The sequence below is a fragment of the Heptranchias perlo genome, chromosome 6 (assembly GCF_035084215.1).
Source record: "Heptranchias perlo isolate sHepPer1 chromosome 6, sHepPer1.hap1, whole genome shotgun sequence".
Taxonomy (NCBI): Eukaryota; Metazoa; Chordata; class Chondrichthyes; order Hexanchiformes; family Hexanchidae; genus Heptranchias; species Heptranchias perlo.
Genome location: NC_090330.1, coordinates 15,957,818 through 15,977,472, shown reverse-complemented (window position 1 = coordinate 15,977,472; position 19,655 = coordinate 15,957,818). Strand labels below are relative to the sequence as shown.

At 42.1% G+C, this 19,655-nt stretch overlaps 1 protein-coding gene across 10 annotated transcripts in view; it reads left to right on the top strand.

The window, feature by feature from the left end:
• Positions 1-19,655, top strand: part of LOC137322774 (inositol polyphosphate-4-phosphatase type I A) — a 179,046-nt gene that overhangs the window by 117,469 nt on the left and 41,922 nt on the right. For all 10 annotated transcript variants that reach the window (XM_067985816.1, XM_067985819.1, XM_067985812.1 and 7 more), the window contains 6 exons: positions 1,906-2,053; positions 3,765-3,895; positions 4,445-4,549; positions 6,109-6,217; positions 12,043-12,226; positions 14,498-14,713. In XM_067985816.1, the coding sequence (XP_067841917.1) occupies positions 1,906-2,053; positions 3,765-3,895; positions 4,445-4,549; positions 6,109-6,217; positions 12,043-12,226; positions 14,498-14,713 (893 nt within the window). The remainder of the gene's footprint in view (positions 1-1,905; positions 2,054-3,764; positions 3,896-4,444; positions 4,550-6,108; positions 6,218-12,042; positions 12,227-14,497; positions 14,714-19,655) is intronic.

The window sequence follows — 19,655 nt, the reverse complement described above, 5'->3', positions numbered from 1 at the left end:
TATCTTCCTTGACCTCAAGTGCAATTTCTACGTCCTCCATTATTAAGGCTGCTTCTTGCAGGCTCTGATTCCTCTTTTATCCCAAACCATCCTTTTCCCCTCAACAAGTTTTAACTGTCTGTAACCCTCAAGCCTGTCCAAGACTGAGGTTAAACCTCAGTCGGAGTATTGTGCTCAATTCTGGGCACCACGTTGGCCAAGGATGTCAAGGCCTCAGAGAGGGAGCAGAAGAGATTTACTGGAATGGTGCCAGGGATGAGGGACTTCAGTTATGTAGAGTAGCTGGGATTGTTCTCCTTAGAATAGAGAAGGTTAAGGGGAGATTTAATAGAGGTGTTCAAAATCATGAATGGTTTTGACAGAGTAAATAAGGAGGAACTGTTTCCAGTAGCAGAAGGGTAGGCGATTGGTAAAGGAGCCAGAAGTGACATGAGGAAACATTTTTTTACGCAGCAAGTTCGTAACGATCTGTAATGAAAAGGTGTTGGAAGCAGATTGAATAGTAACTTTCAAAAGGGATTTGGATAATACTTGAAGGGAAAAAATTTACAGTGCTATGGGGAAAGAGCAGGGGAATGGGACTAATTGGAAAGCTCTTTCAAAGAGCCAGCACAGGCACGATGGGCTGAATGGCCGCCTCCTGTGCTGTACCTACTATGATACTATGAAGACATAGAATACTGGTCCGATATCTAGGAATATACTTCTCTCGCGCTATTGGACAGGGTACAAGAAAAAGCTGCTATCCCTCATTTCTCATTTTAGCTTCCAGCTTCAATCTCTCTGTTGCAGACTTTCTCGTGTCTACTTTATTGATGGACCAACATTTTGTTCCTTCTAAGCTGAATATACTGTCTGACACATTTTTCTGTTCCCTACATCTTCACTGTGTTGAAATCAAAATTATGTAGTCTCCGACTCTATTACTTATTCTTTCACGGACCGTAAAACCGTGCAGCTACTTATCTCTGTTTTATTCTTCCTTTCACAATCTTAGCTAGGCATCACCTAACCAGCACGACTTGATTTACCTTGGTGCTGCCCCACACTGTGGCCCGTGGCCCTTGACCTTTCACTTTGGTTTCTCAATTTAAAAAAAGCTTCTTTCTTAGTGTTAAGTTTGCTTATCGTTTTTGTTTGCCATAGCTGTGAGCTTCCATCTTAATTAAGACTTGTGTCTTTAAAAAAAAATAATTCTACTCAGCACCAACACAGTATTTTCCAAGACATGCCATACTATCCAAGTTTGAAATGTGAGATTTGTCTTGACATCTTTGGCTAGATCCGTATCCGCCTCACCATCACAGTTATGGGTATCAGAAAATGAAGATTGTTGCTAAATTTAGCAACATTTAATGAGTTTCTGAAAAGTCTAAAGTCATGGAGACTTAATTACCTGTGAGGCAACTGGAGAATGACAGTTGTTAAAATGTGACGTGTCATCTGCGTATATAAAAAATCCACTCTCATCTTCCTCAAAGCAGGTCGGAAGACAGTGACATTATTGCCACGAGTCAGACCTTGTTAACAACAGTAAATTAAAGCTGCATTAAATCATGCAGAAGCAACATTTCTACTTTAAATCCATTTTCTAGATATTCAAATGGAATGTGAGCAAATGTAAATTTAGAATTAGTTGGCAGACTGATACAAGAAGGTAGACGGGAGTACACCCTGCAGATCCCCTTCCCGCCACCAAAAGAACCCACTCCTCGATGAACTAGGGTTGCCCCGGTTTGAAATATGTTTGGCTATTTTGTAATGTTTAAGTACCAGGTTTAATTAACTTTTCTCAACATTTAACAGTTATTTTTAAGGAAATTAGACAGTACAGATTTAAAAACTTGTTCAATATTTTCATAACAATGTCAGCAAAATCTAACAGGTCCCACCTGTTTATTGCAGTGTTCGGGGGGGTTATCTGTCGGATGTATCGTTTCCCTACAACAGATGGGAACCATCTACGGATACTGGAGCAGATGGCAGAGAGCATGTTATCACTTCATATCCCCAGGCAGTTTGTAAAACTGGTCATTGAAGAGGATGCAGCAAGGTAAGATTCATATTTTTTTTAATTAACATGAACAAATGCTGTAATTATGGTCGGTTCAGAATAGATCAAATCAAATTGACTGTTCTGAATCAGATCCAAATCCTAAAGCTTGAACCTATCATTTTGATCCTGTATTTTTCTCTGAAATAAAATGCTTTCAGTGGCTAAAACAGTTAACAAATTTGATTTCAGTACTGCAAACTACACCTCAACAATATTGAGGCAGGCTCTGAGCTGTAATATATGTGCTGTAATAGGCATTTCTGCTGTCAGACCCTAAACCCCTACAGGAAAATAGGGTTTTACTTTGAAACTTCAGCTTTCAGGGGTAATTCAGGTCCCAAAATCAGATAATTTAAGTTTTCTGATTATCTGAACTTCAGAGAGCTGAACCATTTGAGAAAAACCACAGTTTGGATTGCAGTTCACCCGACGAACATTCGGATTGCATTTTATGTAAAGAACAGAGTTCCCCCTTCCGGCAAAGGTCATTTACCTTTTCATTTGGGAATTACTTCCTCCAAGTTTTTAACTGATATCATGGCAATACGTTTAACTGCCGCACCTGCTGTGATTCAGAAGAACTCTCTGTACCATTGCGAATTTTTACATTTCTCATATCAACTATTCTTGTGGATACTCAATGATATTAGCACATTTAATGTTAAATTATGGCCCATGATTTGTGTTGTAGTTTAACGTCCATAACTGACATGAATGAGACTATCAAATTCATTTTGTATAGGATACTTATAGCCATCAAAGAGGAGAAGCTTTCATCCCATCAGTCATAGCTGATTTGAATCTAGAGGGTCGATTTTTAACTCTGGATGCAGGCAGGGTAGGTTGGAAACCCCAGATGGGAGGGAATCCCCTGCAGAGACTTTGGCCTGAGGCCCAGGCTGTTTTAACTCCTGGGCCTTATTTAAATACTGCAGCACTGTCTCCCACCCAGAACTAGCAGGAGTGACACCGGGGCTGGCAGTTGGGAGCAGACGTTGGGACCAGAGCCCGAGGATGCGAAGGATCCAAGGGAATGGTCCCTGGCGTGGTTAGTGCATGGAGAGGGGGAAGGTTTCCACAGCTAATGTCGATGCTTGGCCGAAGAGGCAAGGTTGGGGCTGGGGATGCCTATGGACTCCTTGCAGGGCCAGGTGTCTATTTACCTTGGCCTTTCTGCTGACTGCCGATGAGTGATTTGTCTCTGTGCAGGCCTCCCAAATTTTTCACTTAAAATGGTATTGCGGCAGGTGGCTCTCCCTTGCCAGTTCTGAGATGAGTTAAGATGATGAGGAGTAGGAACGTGGAGTGATCACTCCACCCGCCATCTTAACCTTCCATCCACATTGTTCCTGTCGGGCAGGCAGTGCTAAAATCGATTGTTAGATCCCAGAGATAAAAGGGCACTGACTGGGCCAACCAGTCCTTTTAAAATGGTCCAAACTTTGCTAAAACTAGGAAGTATTTGGATGGCTGCTTAATATTTTAATCAGGATTATCTTATTTTCAAACTTGACTGAAGTGACCTTTCAGTAAATTGGGAAGATTTCTATTTGTCAAAGCTAGAAAATATTTTAAAAGGTCTAATGATTCTGTTGGTCAATCCGGAAGATTTCTGTGTGCTTAGCATCAAGAAATTGGAGTTTAATGAGCACTTTATTGTCAACAACATGGGTTCTTGGGCTTCTAATTGTTCTTGGCTCTTTTGCAGGATATGTGAGCTGGATGATCTAGGTGAGCTATCGCCCTGCTGGGAGAATCTTCGACGACAAATTGTTACTCAGTACCAAACACTCATAATAAATTACCAGGAGAATTTAACTGAACTGCATCAGTATAAAGGTCGGCCTAAACTTATGAAACTTTATCTTAATAATGACTGATTAGTGCCAGATAATATTTGTAAATCTTTTCATTCTTATTTGTGCTCATCAAGGTGGGGTGTTCAGGAACAAGAAATATTGTCCAGTTTGCAGTCGGTGCCTCACCCAGGAAGGCTGGTTGTGGCCATTGCATAGAGCGGATGCAATGCAAAGGTCATCTACATTGCTGCAACAAATTGCCTCAGCCTAGTCTCTGAAGCATATCCCTTTCATATCAGCATAACAGTTCTGTTTTCTACAAATTCCTTCCTCGGACATTCTATGAGCAAAATTGATGTTAGCTTGGGTGTTAATTTTCCATTAGAGCTACCTACTGGGAAATGAATTATCCACTCATGCTGGGCTGTTGCTGAAGGCTGTTAAAGTTCATTTCACAAAACAACCAACTGTTGCGAGTGTATAATTAGAGCTTTAAAAGCATAGCATCTAACCGATGTATGACTATGGTGGTTTCTTTTGTGTTTTAATTGAGAGCTCCATCTAACTAGTTTAAAATTGTCCACCGTAGGTCCATCTTTCAAAGCAAGCAGTTTAAAAGCTGAGAAGAAATTAGAATTTGTACCCACTAACTTGCATATACAGCGGATGCGGGTTCAAGATGACTCTGGGACAGGTAATTGCTTTGATAGGTTACTTCAATTTTACTATTGATCGTCACCAACTGTATTTTGAAGTTAAAAAAGTTATTGCTACCTTTAGTGCATATTTACTTCAATTTTTACTTCCCTATACTTTATTTTTCCTGATGAGTTTTATGTTTTAGGAAATAGCCTCCTTCCTTGTTAGTTGGTCCTCCATATACTTCAAGACAGATCCATCATTGAAGCATGAAAGTTTATTTTTTATGTTTTTTGCAATCAGGAAAGTTTTAGGAATTGATGTATCTATTTTCACACTAGAGAGTTTGTTCTTTGGTTGAAAACAACGGGGTAGAGTTTCCGCTTTGGGCGCAATCGGTGATTGAGTGGAAATTGTGCCCAAAAATTGCGCTGGTTAGGTTACGGTTCAAATTTCCACTAAAATGCATTTGCATAATCACAAAAGTAAAATTTTCCATGAACCAGTGCAATCCAGCAGCTTAACAGAGCGTAATCGTTTATTTTTTTTGCAATAAAAAAAATCATTGATGTACTTAAAACTGCACCAGGTTAGCACTCTTATTAATACAGCTGAAAATGGGTTTATCACAAAAAATAAGCATTTTTAACAAATGTCTAATCCTCCCCCCTGTGAGTAACCTGATTTTAAATCAATGAAAATGACTTTTAAAAAAAAAACTGGACTGAACCATTTCCTACTTTTATTGGTGTACACTAGTCAGTCTCTTAGTAAGTTAAATATTTTTTAATATGTTAAAATGTGCCTACTAGTGCCTGTGCGCCTAAGAAAACGAGGGTAATTTGAAGACCCTCCTCGAACGGGAGAAATCGGCGCAAACGCGCCATCATAGTTTTTTCAGTCTGGGAGCGTGGGCAGGGCTGGCTTCGGGCACGATGATTTTTGAACCTGCGCAAAAGATCGCAGAAACTTGATTTACGCTGGACGTAAATTGCGCTTGATTTTCAATGAACTTTTACGCTGGTGCGGGTGGATTGCGCTGATAAAACCAAAGCTGTCTAGCGGATACTCCATCCTAACATCTTACTCTGTTGTGGAATGTTTCCACCAACTGACAATCATCTAAGTCTTCCAGTGACAGAGCTTCAGAATGTAAAGCTTGGACAAGACCGTATGTTTCCATTAGTAAGTAATATTTTTAGAATTTAAAATTCATTCAAAGGTGCCCTCTTTTTTTCATTTTCCTCCTCTTTGTCGATTTTTCAACTTTTTCATCAAATTCCTTAACTTTCTGTTCATCAGCTTTGAAACACATTTCCTTTAAATAAGTAGATAACCTGTTCACTGGTCTATACTGTCTTTTTGGGCAGTTGTTACCTGAGTGAATCATCTCGGGTGGCTCTGACACGACCTTTTTCTTTCCCTGCATGGAAATGTCTGACCTTGCCTTGGTAGCGTACTCATCGTGGAACAGTTGAAATGAGAAATTTGATGTGTGGGGAAATGTAGACCATTTTGAGCCATTTATTTTAATTGTTATAAATCCAAGTGGTGTTCCTGTTAGGCTGCATCCGTTCACTAACCCGGTAGTTCTATATGTTCTTTATGCCACAGATCAGACCTATGACATTATTACTATCGGAGCACCGGCAGCGCACTGCCAGGCTTTCAAAACTGGTGGCTTACGGAAACTTCTGGTCAAATTTGTGGAAGCCAAGAAAAAGTAAGTTCAGGAGAATTTAAAAATCCAAATTGTTTGAAAAGTTTGTCTTGCATTTCCCCCTGGAGAATCAGGAGTTGTAGCATGCAGTTGCTCACTAGTTGATGCTTTTCTGTTCCTTGCTTCATTTTTTTAATTCAGCAAAATTAAGGAGGGAATATCTATCTTTAAGAATCCAATCTATTCTTATACCTTGTTTATTTTTAGAGGCTGCAGCTGGTATGTGGCTCTAGGCACTGAAAAGCCTTGACTCCTGGTGAAACCACCTCGGCTGTAGTATGGCTGGGAGAAAATCAGACCTACTGACAGCCTTCCTGTCTTTCACTGCTGTACTGATCTCCCTTTTAACAGTTTAAATGGGACATACGTTCAATTGCAGTTTTACTCTTGTAGTAAACTGCAGTTTAGAAATGGTGAAAAACATTTTAAAAACCGTATCTTTTAAACAGAAGAGAGAACTTTTTTTTTCCCTGTTCATTGATCTCCATTTTACTGTGCTGAGCACAGGAACTTGATTGTGGGTACATCCGGTTTAAATTATTTTTTTAAAAAAAGACAGCAGGACAGTTGTATGTGCCAGTTGTGAATCCTCACCACCTGCTAAAGCACCTCTGAAGCAAGTTGGTCTTTATACTATTGGGAGTTTGTTTTGTTAATGGTCTAAATTCACACATCGACATAAATAGGAGCTGAACCATTCATTTATTTTGCTGATTCATCTCCTGTTTGCCACTTCGTACCAGATTCAGGGAAACTTCTGCATCTCTCACCTTAACAGTTCTGAAAGATTTCCACTTGCCCATCGTGATGCTGTAAAACCACTAATACTGCAGTGATAAATCTACACAAAATTACAATTATTAGCTCCCCCTGGTGGATTGGAAATGTTATTTGGTGCACAGCTGATCCATACAGACCATAAATCTTCCCGTTTCGATCCCTGGTCTGTGAGTTAGTTGGGACAGTGGTAGGCTACAATTGGCTTCATGGCCCCTTTATTGGAAAAGGGAAATTTGACCAGGGTTCCTGCTCTTGATTGCTATTCAGTGACCCCTGCTGGAAATGTGCATGTGCGGTAGCCTGCTGGCACCGGCTATTGTGGCTCATGCATGAATAATGGCCACTTGAGCTACTTAGAGGACAACCCTCACCAGTGGAACTATAACCCAGCGAGATGTCTGCTTTCAGGAGAGGAGGGGAGAAAATTGAGAGGAAAAACAAATATTTTGTTGAAATTGGAGTTGAACGAAAAATTTGTTTTAAATAGAATATTGCCATTCACAATCACACACACATTTTAAATTGCCATCATTACAAAAAAGGATAAAATTTAGTTTGTGTACCTATATTCAAATTGTTTAGCTGTTGACCTCTCAATGAACCTGCTGTCTTTGTATTCTAACATCTCTTCACTTTTGTCAACTAATATGAATAATTACTTACACCTTATAAAGATCGCAGATCATTTTGAAACCTGAAACCTAAATGCTAATTTGGTTTTGGGCAAAAATTACTATTGCATAAATTTTCCGAAAGTGAATAAATTGTTTTTGCTTGTCCTGAATTTAAAAGTACGGTTTGTTTTATTTCTTTGCTAATTATTTGTTGATGTTGAGCAACAATGCTTGTAACACTCTTCTGCAATTGTTTTTGTTCTGTTTGTTTTATTTTTTCCCCTCAGCGTTTATGAGGAGGGTTGGTGAGTTCCTAGCTGTTGACAGCTAAGATTATTTGTTTGGTTTCCACATTCATTTTACCTCCTGTTTCATTTACTTTCCAAACCAAAATGTGTGTCCTCATTGAAAATACCATAACCCCCTCACTCGGGCACTAACCATGGTTTGTCTGGAACTCCACATTTAACCATTTTCCAAAAAAAGAGATTTGTGAATCATGTTTTTTTTCAAAATACCAAAGAGTTACATAATGTTGCTATGTAATCAAAAATACCTGTGTGTCTCAGTATTGTATTGTAGCATACCGTGTCCAAAATAGCTGCATCCCCTAACTCAAAAAAAAAAGCTTGAACCCAGCCATCATGCATGCATCAAGAGGTATTGACTTTATTGGGTTATACCAAAAAAAACTGTGTGTAACCTCATAAGTAACTTGCAGGACTTGCCGCAAGTGGTCTCTTAATAGACTTTCAACTTTTTTTGTTAATTTCTTCCCCAGTCAGGTCTCCGTCGGTTCCTGCACCTGTGCTTTTAATCAGCTACCAGAAGGAACAGCAGCCAGTCGAGATATTCTTTCTGGGTTTATCCCCCTCCTGCGATAGAAACTCCTGAGGCTCAATTTTACCGGCGGGTTTCGTGTGCGTTTCCAGCGGGGGGGCCCCGAAAATCCCGATATCCAGGCACGTGACCGGATCGCGCCACGATCCCGCCCACTTCCGGGTTCCCCGGTGACGTGCGGGGGTGCGTGCGTAGCCACCGCTGGTGGGAATCCCGCAGGCAATTAAAGCCAGCGGGATGCCACTTGAGTGTATTTATTTTGCTTGTTCAGGTCATTAACTGACCTGATTATGGGACTGTGTGTGATTTTGGAGAAACATGGGACTGTTTCACACACTGGGGGAAACAGTCCGAGTTGAACTGGACGTGTTGCAGCCGTCAGCCTGTGGCAGCTGCAAAGGTCCATTTAACAGGTTGAGGGGGGGGGGGGGGGGAGACCCTCACCCATTGCAGGAGGCCGCTCTGTCACTTGGGACAAAGTGTGGCCTCCACCACCCTCCTCCTGACGGTCAAAGTCACCAACCTGCACACTCACCCCAGGGTCCGGAGACATGTGCCTACCTTGCGGACCCCCTCAGATGTACATATTGCGGATGGGGGCCGCCGTAGCTGCAGTCATGACCCCCTCGGAGGGCGAACAGCATCACCAGCCTCGCCATCCACGCCGTCCACCTCTGACACGTGGAGCTCCGCAACAGAGTGCTGTGACACATCCACCTGTACAGCAGGAGGGAGGGCAACCACAGAGAGAGACGCGTCGCAGAGGGCACTACCCTCGCCACAGGGTCCACAGACCGAGGCGCAGCTCCCCGGACCCCTCCGAGCAGCAGTGCACACGGAGGCAGTGCACATGTAGTCGTGGAGATCTGCAGCCTCTTTCATGCCGAGCTGCTCCTGGCTGGCCCCAGCACCATCTGCTTACCTGTCGCTGCCAAAGTCACCACTGCCCTCCACAACTTCTCCTCCGCATCCTTCCAGGGTGCAGCCGGGTACACCGCCGATGTCTCAGTCGTCTGCACGGAAGAGCCCTGCAAATACACCTGCACCTACTCTGCAGTGACACAATGGGTGGCATCAGTGGTGGGTCCTCATAGTGATACCCAGGAGCGGGCATTATTGCACAAAACAGACAGGATTCACGGAGACATGGCAGTGGTGGTGCCAATATAATGTGTGATGTGAGTTGTTCTGAAATTCAATATAGGTAACACCCATGACAAACCCTCAAACACCCTTGTGCATCCCCTTCATGCTCACGACACGTTTGCCTTACGCTGCCTACTGCACATATGTGATGCATGCCCTGTGGCTGCAGCACAGGTGGTGGCAGGTTGAGTGAGGCTGGCCGTGAGGGAGATGCACGAGAGGGTGCGTATGGGATAGAGCCATGAGATTATATGAGGATTGGGTTACGTGTTAGTGGCGGGTGAGTACTGGCGAGGTGAGTAGGTGCAGGTAAGATGAGGATGGGGTTTGAGTGGGTATGAGGGGTGATGTGACAGAGTGGTGTTGGCGGTGCCGAAGGAGATGTGGGGTGGGGGCAGTGTTGTGGCAGACGGAGTGTAGGGGAAAGACTATGTGTTCTCACTGTGGCTGACCTACTGCGGTCATTGGAGCGCCTCCTGCACTGTATGCAGGTGGACGATATGTTGGTGGTGCAGGTGACCTCCTCTGCCACCTCGAGCCAGGCCTTCTTGGTGGCAGAGGCAGGCCGCTTTCTCCCGCCCGCCGGGAGGAAGATCTCTGTCCTCCCCCTCCTCCTCACCCCATCTGATGATACCTGGGGTGAGGCATCATTAAACTGGGAGCAGCCTTCCCCCTGGGCTGCTCCATGCTGTAATGTGTTCTATTGGTTGCAGCATCTGTCAGTGGAGGACTGCCCCTTTAACTTGAGAGCCTCCAGCTGACAGATAGTACTGCGCATGCGCAGCCTGCCCGACGTGCAGACCAGCAGCGCAGAGCCCGGAGGAGCAGGTAATTGGATCCCATTAGTGTGTTGCCTGCTACGATCGTGCGGGCAACCCACTAATTTCACCGAGCATGTTGACCACGCTCCCGAAACCCAACCCGCCGGAAACCCGCAGGCCTGGTAAAATCGGGCCCCTGGTCTCAATCTAATGCCTCCCTGCACCACATGGATGAGTTTGAGCACTCAATGCAGTGGAGGAGTGTAGCAGTGGAATGCAGATTCAATGTGGGGGCTCCAATGTTGCCCTCGCATGTGAGAGATTAGCTTATTGTCTGGATTGATTTCAAGTGGTTACTGTTGATAAGTCTCTCTCATCAATAATTTTCACAACTGGTTACACTGTTTGGGATCCGTACTATGACATGTTTAAGGGAGGTTTCCTTTACGTGACATAAAGAGGATATACTGGAGACAATGCATTGGAATCAAAAAATAGATACCTCCTAAGTTTGACCCTGAAGGTGATTGTGGATACAGCAAGACTAGGACAAATTGTGCTTGCTTCAACAACCATACTAACTTAGGTAACTCGAGATTAATTCTGTTACAAGAGATCCAATTTCAGGTGATGAGTGTTTGGGTTAGGGTGAGAGTTTCACATAAAGCAGTGTGTCAAGTGTTGTTGTGGTGCTCTGTATGGATTTTTAGAGTGATGCAGAATGTTGAGGTCGGATTGCAACAGCTCTTGTATTCCTGACATAAGTCTGGCTACAATACAAATAACTGTTCACCAGTCATGATTGTAGATGGCCGCTGCGTCATGGTGTAGACTATCCTCATCAAGTCTACAGGTCCTCATGGCTCTGGACTGTATTGAATCCAGGATCAAGAGATGCAAGTTCGCTGTAAGGTTTATAAATGGTTTTCAATGCAGTAATAACCTTGTTATATTAGGGCTTTCACACTATATTTAGACAAGTGACATAAATATTCTAATATTGGAGCTGAATTGTACTCACGTTTGACTGTTCTACCAACCACAAAGCCACCAAAATATCTTTGAGTACAGTCTACTTTCCTTAATTCAGTCGATTAATTTGAATTTCTGGATAATTATTTTTTGCTTTTTATATTTGAAGTGCAACTTGTGGTGATAGAAGGACGCAGCAGCTTGTGTGACACATCTTTTGCTGCCAGTCCGTGTGCAGTTGCACAACTGTAGCATCAGTGCAAGGCGGTTTCGCTTCACACCAACTCTTATGTTTTATGGCATAAATATAGCCTGAATCCAAAGTCAGGCTTGACCTAACACCAGAGCAAAGAGGAGCGAGAGTGTTTGGAAAAGAGTTTCTCTCTGCTTCGCTATGGATTTAGTTCAAGCATTGATACCCAATTTACGCTCCAAGTTTAGCATTGGTCACTTGGCCGCCAGGTTGCTCCTGGTATGCAGCAGGAGTGGAAAAAGACTCGCAAAATTAAAAGCTTGTAGAGTTGGGGAAGGGAGGGACATAGAGTTCCACAATTTTGTGGTCCTGGGAAGGAATAAGTTAGATTAGGAGACTTGTGATGACCGTTGATTTCAACACACTGAGGATACAGGGAGGAGGAAAGTGCATCTGAATAACCATTTATACCTGACATTTAAATGATAATTTCCTAAACAGTATTCATCTTCTTTCTTACAGTTCATCATCTAGTTCCCAGTCTATAATATACATACCACAAGACATAATAAGAGCTAAAGAGATTATAGCAAGCATTAATACCCTTAAAACACAAGTCAGTTACTATGCAGAACGACTATCAAGAGCAGCCAAGGAGAGATCTGCAAATGGCCTTGAAAGAACACTTGCAATTTTGGCAGACAAGGTAAATAAAGCTTTCTATATTATAAGTTTTATACCTGTGTGATGGTGCTGTAATATTGCAGAGTCCCTGCAATCAATTACATCCCAGAACCATTTCTAATGGGCAAACTTCTGAATGATTGATCAATCTTCCTTCCTTCCTTAGAGTATAGAGATAAACCTTTTTTTTTGCAACCCAGTTGAAGAGGGAACAAAGAGAAGGAGAGATGGCCTGCTTGGGGTGGGGAGCAAGGGGAGAAAAAGAGAGTGTTCAACAGGGGGTTGTGAAGAAGATAAACCCAGTGGGAAGGGTGAGGAGAGAAATAATCTAGTTGAGTGCTTTGGAAAAGACAGTTGAGTGGCAGGACAGACAGCGAGAGAAACTCACCTGCTGAGCACGACAGGGGTCTTGGATGAGAAACCTGGTCACAGGTGAGCATCTCTGGCTCTACTACGAACAGAAAGGCAGGTTGCTGTCGAGGTTTAACAGCCCCACATTTAGAAACCAGGATATTCTCAGACACTCTAAGTAATGTCATATGTTTTGCACTAGTCTTTATTAACTTAATTATTGTGCTGCTTTGCTGAGTGTTTACAATGCTGGGTAGTTCTTCCACCAAATATCTGGTGATAATTGCACAGTATATCTTATTTTCTCCTTTCTCTGCCCCCCACCACCGATGCTGCCACAAATGCTGGTTACTATCTGGTACCTTGCTCAAGTGGCTATTCTTCACTTGTGAGCCTAGATAGAAAACGTTGACCAACTATTCGACCACAGGAGATGGGAAAAGGGTGCTTCATCTGCAGTACCACTTGATGAGCTACATAGTCTAAGTGCAGCCCCTGTTACCACAGGAGTTCCTTGGCAAAGCAGCCAACACTGTCACCTAAGACATTGCCATTCTCCTTACTGGTAGTTAAGGTAACCATAAAAATAAAAACGTCCTTTTACAATGCCATGTTTAACTTTCAGAAGGATGTTAAACATGGTATAGTAAAGGGGCTTTCAAAAATATAAGTTTTGGGGTTTCATTATGGAAAGAGAAACACAAACAAAAATTTTACTGTTTTAGATGAGACTTAAATTCTAGACCCAGATAAACTTTCTAATTTTAATTTTTGTTGCCTCAGTTATTTTCCCTCCATTTTTAAGCCCCGTTCTGCTTCATTGCCCAATAAAGAGAGAGGCTTGAATATTTCCCAGCAGAAGTAGTTGACGCTAAGTCAATTAACTTCTTCAAAAAGGCATTGGATCAATATCTGGGAACAAAATGGAGGTTATAGGGATCCATGTAGACTAATCATCAAGTACTCTGCAACATCATATCACATTTTTCTACAGGTCTCCCTGATCTGCATATACATACAATCCTCTGTTAAGTCACCGCAGACAGGAGACCAATAAAGTACCCCAATGTGTTGGATCCCTTCCTGTTTTTGGTTCTACCCATAAGTGATTCCCCCTGTTGATTACAATCAATTAGACCTTCATTTCTACCTCACCTCTGCTGCCTGTGTACCCCCAGATGAGTCGGCACTCATGGACATGTTACAGTGCATTAGGAGATCTAGAAGCTACGCAGTTGAGTTGATTTCATATTTAATTTGTTATAATCATTGTACATAAAATCAGATATTTCTGGGTATTGTCTGTAGTTCTGGATCACTGAAGAAAGTCATGGTCAATGGTGAAATGTGGCACAGTAGAGCTGTGCCAATGAACAGTGCCATATATGAAGATCCAAGCCCTGTTTTTCTCGGATCTGAGCAGAGCTCTGTCGATCAAGGGGGGAAGCATAGGAGAGACAATGACGTCTCTCAGCGGGGAAAATTGGATGGAAGTGCCATACCTTAGTGATACCCAACGCATCCTAATGACTCGTTACAGGGAGTTTTGTTTACAGCCTTAGAGCAGGCTGTGCACCTGGTTACTTGAACAGAAAACATCAGAATGAAGAAGAAAAAAAGGAAGAAAACGTAACCACAGAATACTCTTGATGTTTTAAAATAAAAGGCATGATGGTACAATTTAATCATTGACGCTTACAATCTTCTTCATAGGAGATAATTAATCAAAATATAAGCTTGTGTTTTTTCATTTTAAACCTAGGATGTAGTTTGTCGATGTATAGCCAATGAATATCTCAAAAATTCTAATGCAAATATAAATAACACATTATTAGAGTGCACAAAATAAAGCAATCCAAATTCTAACCATGTTCTTCAGGTATAAAAATATTAACTTTCCAGAGAGTTTTTTTTTCACTTGACATCCTGTTTCTTCACATAGACAAGGCAACTTGTTACCGTTTGTGACTGTAAGTTACTGGCGAATGCAGTTGAAGCCCTTAATGCTGCCAGACCCAATTATATCGCCTCCAAATCATCCCCGTCAGGAGAAACAGACCAAGTGATGCTCAGGAATGACCAGGATACACTCATGGCCAAGTGGACAGGCAGGAACAGCCGCTCCTCCCTGCACATTAGTTGGCATGAGGAAGAATGGGTAAGTCTATCGAAAAGGTTGCTAATGAGTTTAAGGTCCATTTGATATTGGTTGTACCACAGTTGGAGTTGCGGTACCTCACACAGCATCTGAAGCCGCTTCCCTGTAAGAGTTTTTAGTGAGGAAGATAATTATATGGGTAAGTATCCATGTGTACTAAAATGTAATAGTTTATTTTCGGTGGTAGATCATTTTTATTTTAAAGTCAAAAACAATGATTCTCTTTTAACAGCCATTTTGAATAACAGCGTGTATAATGCACATATTGCAATTACTTAAGACAGGAAATTTTCAAGACTTCGACCTCAGCTTGACAATCAGTGTTTCTGGCCCCTAAATTGGAAAGTATCTCAATCCAGCTCATGTGCTCTGAAGCCAAATTGGGGATTATAGTTGACATTTTAGAAAAGCTTCTATTTCACTCTGGTTCCCGTGAACTTGGACAGAATTGGCTGTTCTGGTGCTGTTAGAATTTGATCCCTGGTTGTGGATAGGTGCAACATTTGTTATTTTCTGTTTAGTTGGGACAATACCAGTTGATGGGGACAATTGAAATACATGAACCAGTGAGCTGCTAGTTCCTCATAGTGCTTTGAGAATTCAAGCTTTTCCAAGACTGAGCTTTTTAATTTTTTTATTTATTCTCAGGATGTGCGCTGTACTGGCAAGACTGAGAAAATGTGAGGGCCATTTCAGAGGGCATTTTAGAGTCAACCATATATTGTGGGACTGGAGGCACATTTCAGCCAGATTGGGTAGGATAGGCAGGTTCCCTTCCCTGAAGAACATAAGTGAATCAGCTGGCCTTTACAAGAAAAAGGCAGCATGGTCTTTTTCTGGTGCCCACAAATTAACACCAATTGAATTCACAATTTGCCATGATGGGATTTGAACTCTTGGCCTCTAGGTTGCTAGTCTAATACCATAACCACTATGGTACCATACCCTACTTCAAGGATATGTTAAATTTCTTACACTTCTGTGCTTTTGGTAATTGACCTTCGATTTCAAATGAATTGAGATAACATGATGGTACTATGCATTCAAGCACCAACACACAGCACTATGGGGTGGAGAAACATAGCTTTAAATCCCCACTCTGATGATTGCTGTGTCTTCAATGCATTGTGTAGTGAATGCGTCTGGATGAAAGCCAAGCATCTCCCACAATGGAAAGGAATAAGAAGTGCACAAGTTGTTGCTGGATTGCTCTCGTGCACCATCTAGCAGCTGAATATGAGTTGCGTTGATGGAAGCCTCCAAGTAGGTTGCCAACCTGCCCGTGGCTACAGTTGATATAGTTGACGGAATAAGTTTGAGGGGAACAGTCTTAATAAATCTTGATATTTCAATGCAAGACATTACTATATTTGGCACTCAACCATAGTTCTATGACTGATTAGATCATTATTTCTTCAATCTTCCAATGGAGATACCTGTATTGGAAGGTGAAGTGATAACTGGGAGCTAGTCAGCTGGTTTTAACTCGATGTTACAGTATTTTGGATGGAAAAAATTCTTAAATTACTAAAATTGTGGCCATAGATTAAGGAGGAAAAAAAACAACCAGTATTCTTATTGCTGTAAGCAACAACTTGTATTTATGTTGGTCCTTTTTGAATGGAGGATTTAAGGAAGTTATTGAAATGTAGGGCTTAGGTTGACTGAAAGCACAGCCAACAGTGGAGCAAAAGGAGGTGGGCGTGGACAAGAAGCTGGAGTTAGAGGAGTGGAGAGTTGGGGGAAGAGGGGGTTTTAGGTCTGGAGGAGGTAACAGATTGGGAGGGGCAAGGCCATGGTGAGATTTAAACACAAAGATTGGAATTTTAAATTGGAGGACCAAGTTTGCAGGTTGCAAGTAAGTTAGGAGGCACAGTAAGTTGTGTAGATGGGAGCAGGAAGTTAAAAAGGGACATAGACAGATTATGTGGGCAAAATGTTGGTAGTTGGAGTTCATTGTGGTGAAGTGCAAGGTCAACAGTTTGGATCCGAGAAAGATTATTTTCTTAATAGATTAGGAACTGTGGAGGAGCATAGGGATTTGGGTGTCCATGTACACAAATCATGAAAAGCTAGCGCGCAGGTATAAAAAGTAGTCAAAAGTGATGCTTCAGTTGTACAGAGCCTTGGTCAGACCCCTTCTGGAGTACTGCATTCAGTTTTTGGGCACTGCACCTCATGGAAAGAATATAGTGGCCTTTGGAGGTGGTTTAGGGTTTTCAACCCTCTCTGTTTGTCTGGGAGTCTCTTGGATTGGAGGATTGATCTCCCTGGTACTGCTGCTAGCAACCCGGGAGACAAGTACTTCACATTCACGGTTTGCGCTTGTGTACGGTCCACGGTGGTTGTGCATTGCTGCTTCGGCAGATGGCCTGAGAGGGATGAAATGAATGCAGGAGCACCATCCCATCCAGGATCGTGTTGCAGCCCTGATCTTAATAGGATCCATTCAGTGACTCTGGTAATTTCTGGGGCTGAAGTTCTTACTCAGAATGCTAGAATACACCATGTCTATTTTGAGGATCCCAAAGCTCAAATATTGTCATACTTTATAAGAGCACTTAATGCAAGCTTGCCTTTCACAATTAGAAGCAAAGCACAGAAGTAAGTGACTGAGCAAAGCTTTAAATTACAATGTACCTACTGTTTACCTTCCGTCAAACTGAGTTAATTTCATTCTTTACATTATTATCAATCACTCTCTAAATTACATCAATAAAAGGGCAGTAATTTCGATACAAAATAATTTTTAAAAAGTGATGTCACCAATGCACAACCTAAGTCATGGTCCCTCAATTCAAAGAATAAACTGCACAATCATATTTTAAATGTTTTTCAATAGGTAACATTGAAATAATACAAGAAACAAAGCAGTGACTGACAGGATTTTCCCTCCTGCATACAGTGATCTCACCTTCTCCATGCGTTTGTTTTCTGTATTTCTATTGCCAATCCCTTTGGGACTTTTTTTGTGAGAACAGGGGTGAAATTCCTGCTGATAATGTTAATGGTGTGTGTGCGAAATGAGATCACCTGGTTTGTATTCACACCACCATTTTTAGTAAAATTATTGACCTCCAATTTCACAGAAAATGGGTTCTTTGTATGTCAGCTGGTGAATTTGGCAATTCATTCTAAATTTTCATGTATGGAGGCAAAGAGCTGTGTTATGATCTGACATTAATGCGTCTTGCTGTCATAATTCAAATTTACAGGAGGCAAAATTACTAGGCAATTTGTACCCTGGAACTATGGAGAAAATTACTTCTGAAAGTTTAAACTAGCTTCTAGAAATGAATGAGGACAGCAAAAAGGCGACTATACGTAATTAAGAACATAAGAAATGGGAGCAGGAGTAGGCCCTCAAGCCTGCTCTGCCATTCATTAAGATCATGGCTGATCTTTGGCCTCAACTGTACTTTCCTGCCCGATCCCCATATCCCTTGATTCCCCTAGAGTCCAAAAATCTTTCAGTCTCAGCCTTGAATATATTCAACAACTGAGCATCCACAGCCCTCTGGGGTAGAGAATTCCAAAGATTCACAACCCTCTGAATGAAGAAGTTTCTCCTCATATCAGTTCTAAATGGCCGACCCCTTATCCTGAGACTATGCCCCCTAGTTCTAGACTCTCCAGCCAGGGGAAACAGCCTCTCAACATCTACCCTGTCAAGCCAGATCAGAATCTCATATGTTTCAATGAGATCACCTCTCATTCTTCTAAACTCCAGAGAGTATAGGCCCATTCTACTCAATCTCTCCTCATAGGACAACCCTCTCATCCCAGGAATCAATCTAGCGAACCTTTGTTGTACCACCTCTACGGCAAGTATATCCTTCCTTAGGTAAGGAGCCCAAAACTGTACACAGTACTCTAGGTGTGGTCTCACCAAAGCCCTGTACAATTGCAGCAAGACCTCCTTACTCTTGTACATCAACCCCCTTGCAAGAAAGGCCAACATACCATTTGCTTTCCTAATTGCTTGCTGTACCTGCGTGTTAACTTTATGTTTCATGTACAAGGACACCCAAATCCCTCAACACCAACAGCTAATAGTCTCTCACCATTTTAAAAAATATTTTGTTTTTCTACTCTTCCTACCTTACATTTCCCCACATTATACTCCTTCTGCCACCTTCTTGCCCACTCACATAACCTGTCTATATCCCTTTGCAGACTTTGTGTCCTTCTCACAGCTTACTTTCCCACCTAGCTTTGTATCATCAGAAAACTTGGATACATTACACTTGTTAATTGTATGATTTGTATCAATTAGGGTTAATTTTATTTAGGTGGTGGGTATCGATTGGGGACTTGGATCTTTTTTATAGGAGAGCTTAGCAAGGGTGTGGGTTGTGCAAGAGGAGACTCTGTGAATGAAGGCTTGGCAGCAACTAAAGACCAGGCTCCAGTTTTCTTTCCTACACCACATAGCTGTCCAGTTTTAACAACACTCGATCCCTTCATCTAAGTCATTAATATAGATTGTAAATAATTGAGAAACCAGCACTGATCCTTGCGGCACCCTACTAGTTACAGCCTGCCAACCTGAAAATGACCCGTTTATTCCAACTCTCTGTTTTCTGTCAGTTAACCAATTCTGTATCCATGCTAATATATTACCCCCAACCCCATGAATTCTAATTTTGTGTAACAACCTTTTGTGTGGCATCTTATTGAATGCCTTTTGAAAATCCAAATACACTACGGGCGGGAAAGTGGAGTTGAAGCCAAAGATCAGCCATAATCTAGTATGACTAGCAGATTAGGCTTGAGGGGCTGAATGGCCTACTCCTGTTCCTGAGTACCTATGTTCCAATGTAGGTAGCAAGGACGGGGGTGATGAGCGAGTGGAATTTGGTGTGGGATAGGATACACAAAGTAGTGTGAGCTAATGGTTGTGGAGGATGGATGGCCGATCAGGAGAGCATTGGAGGGAATT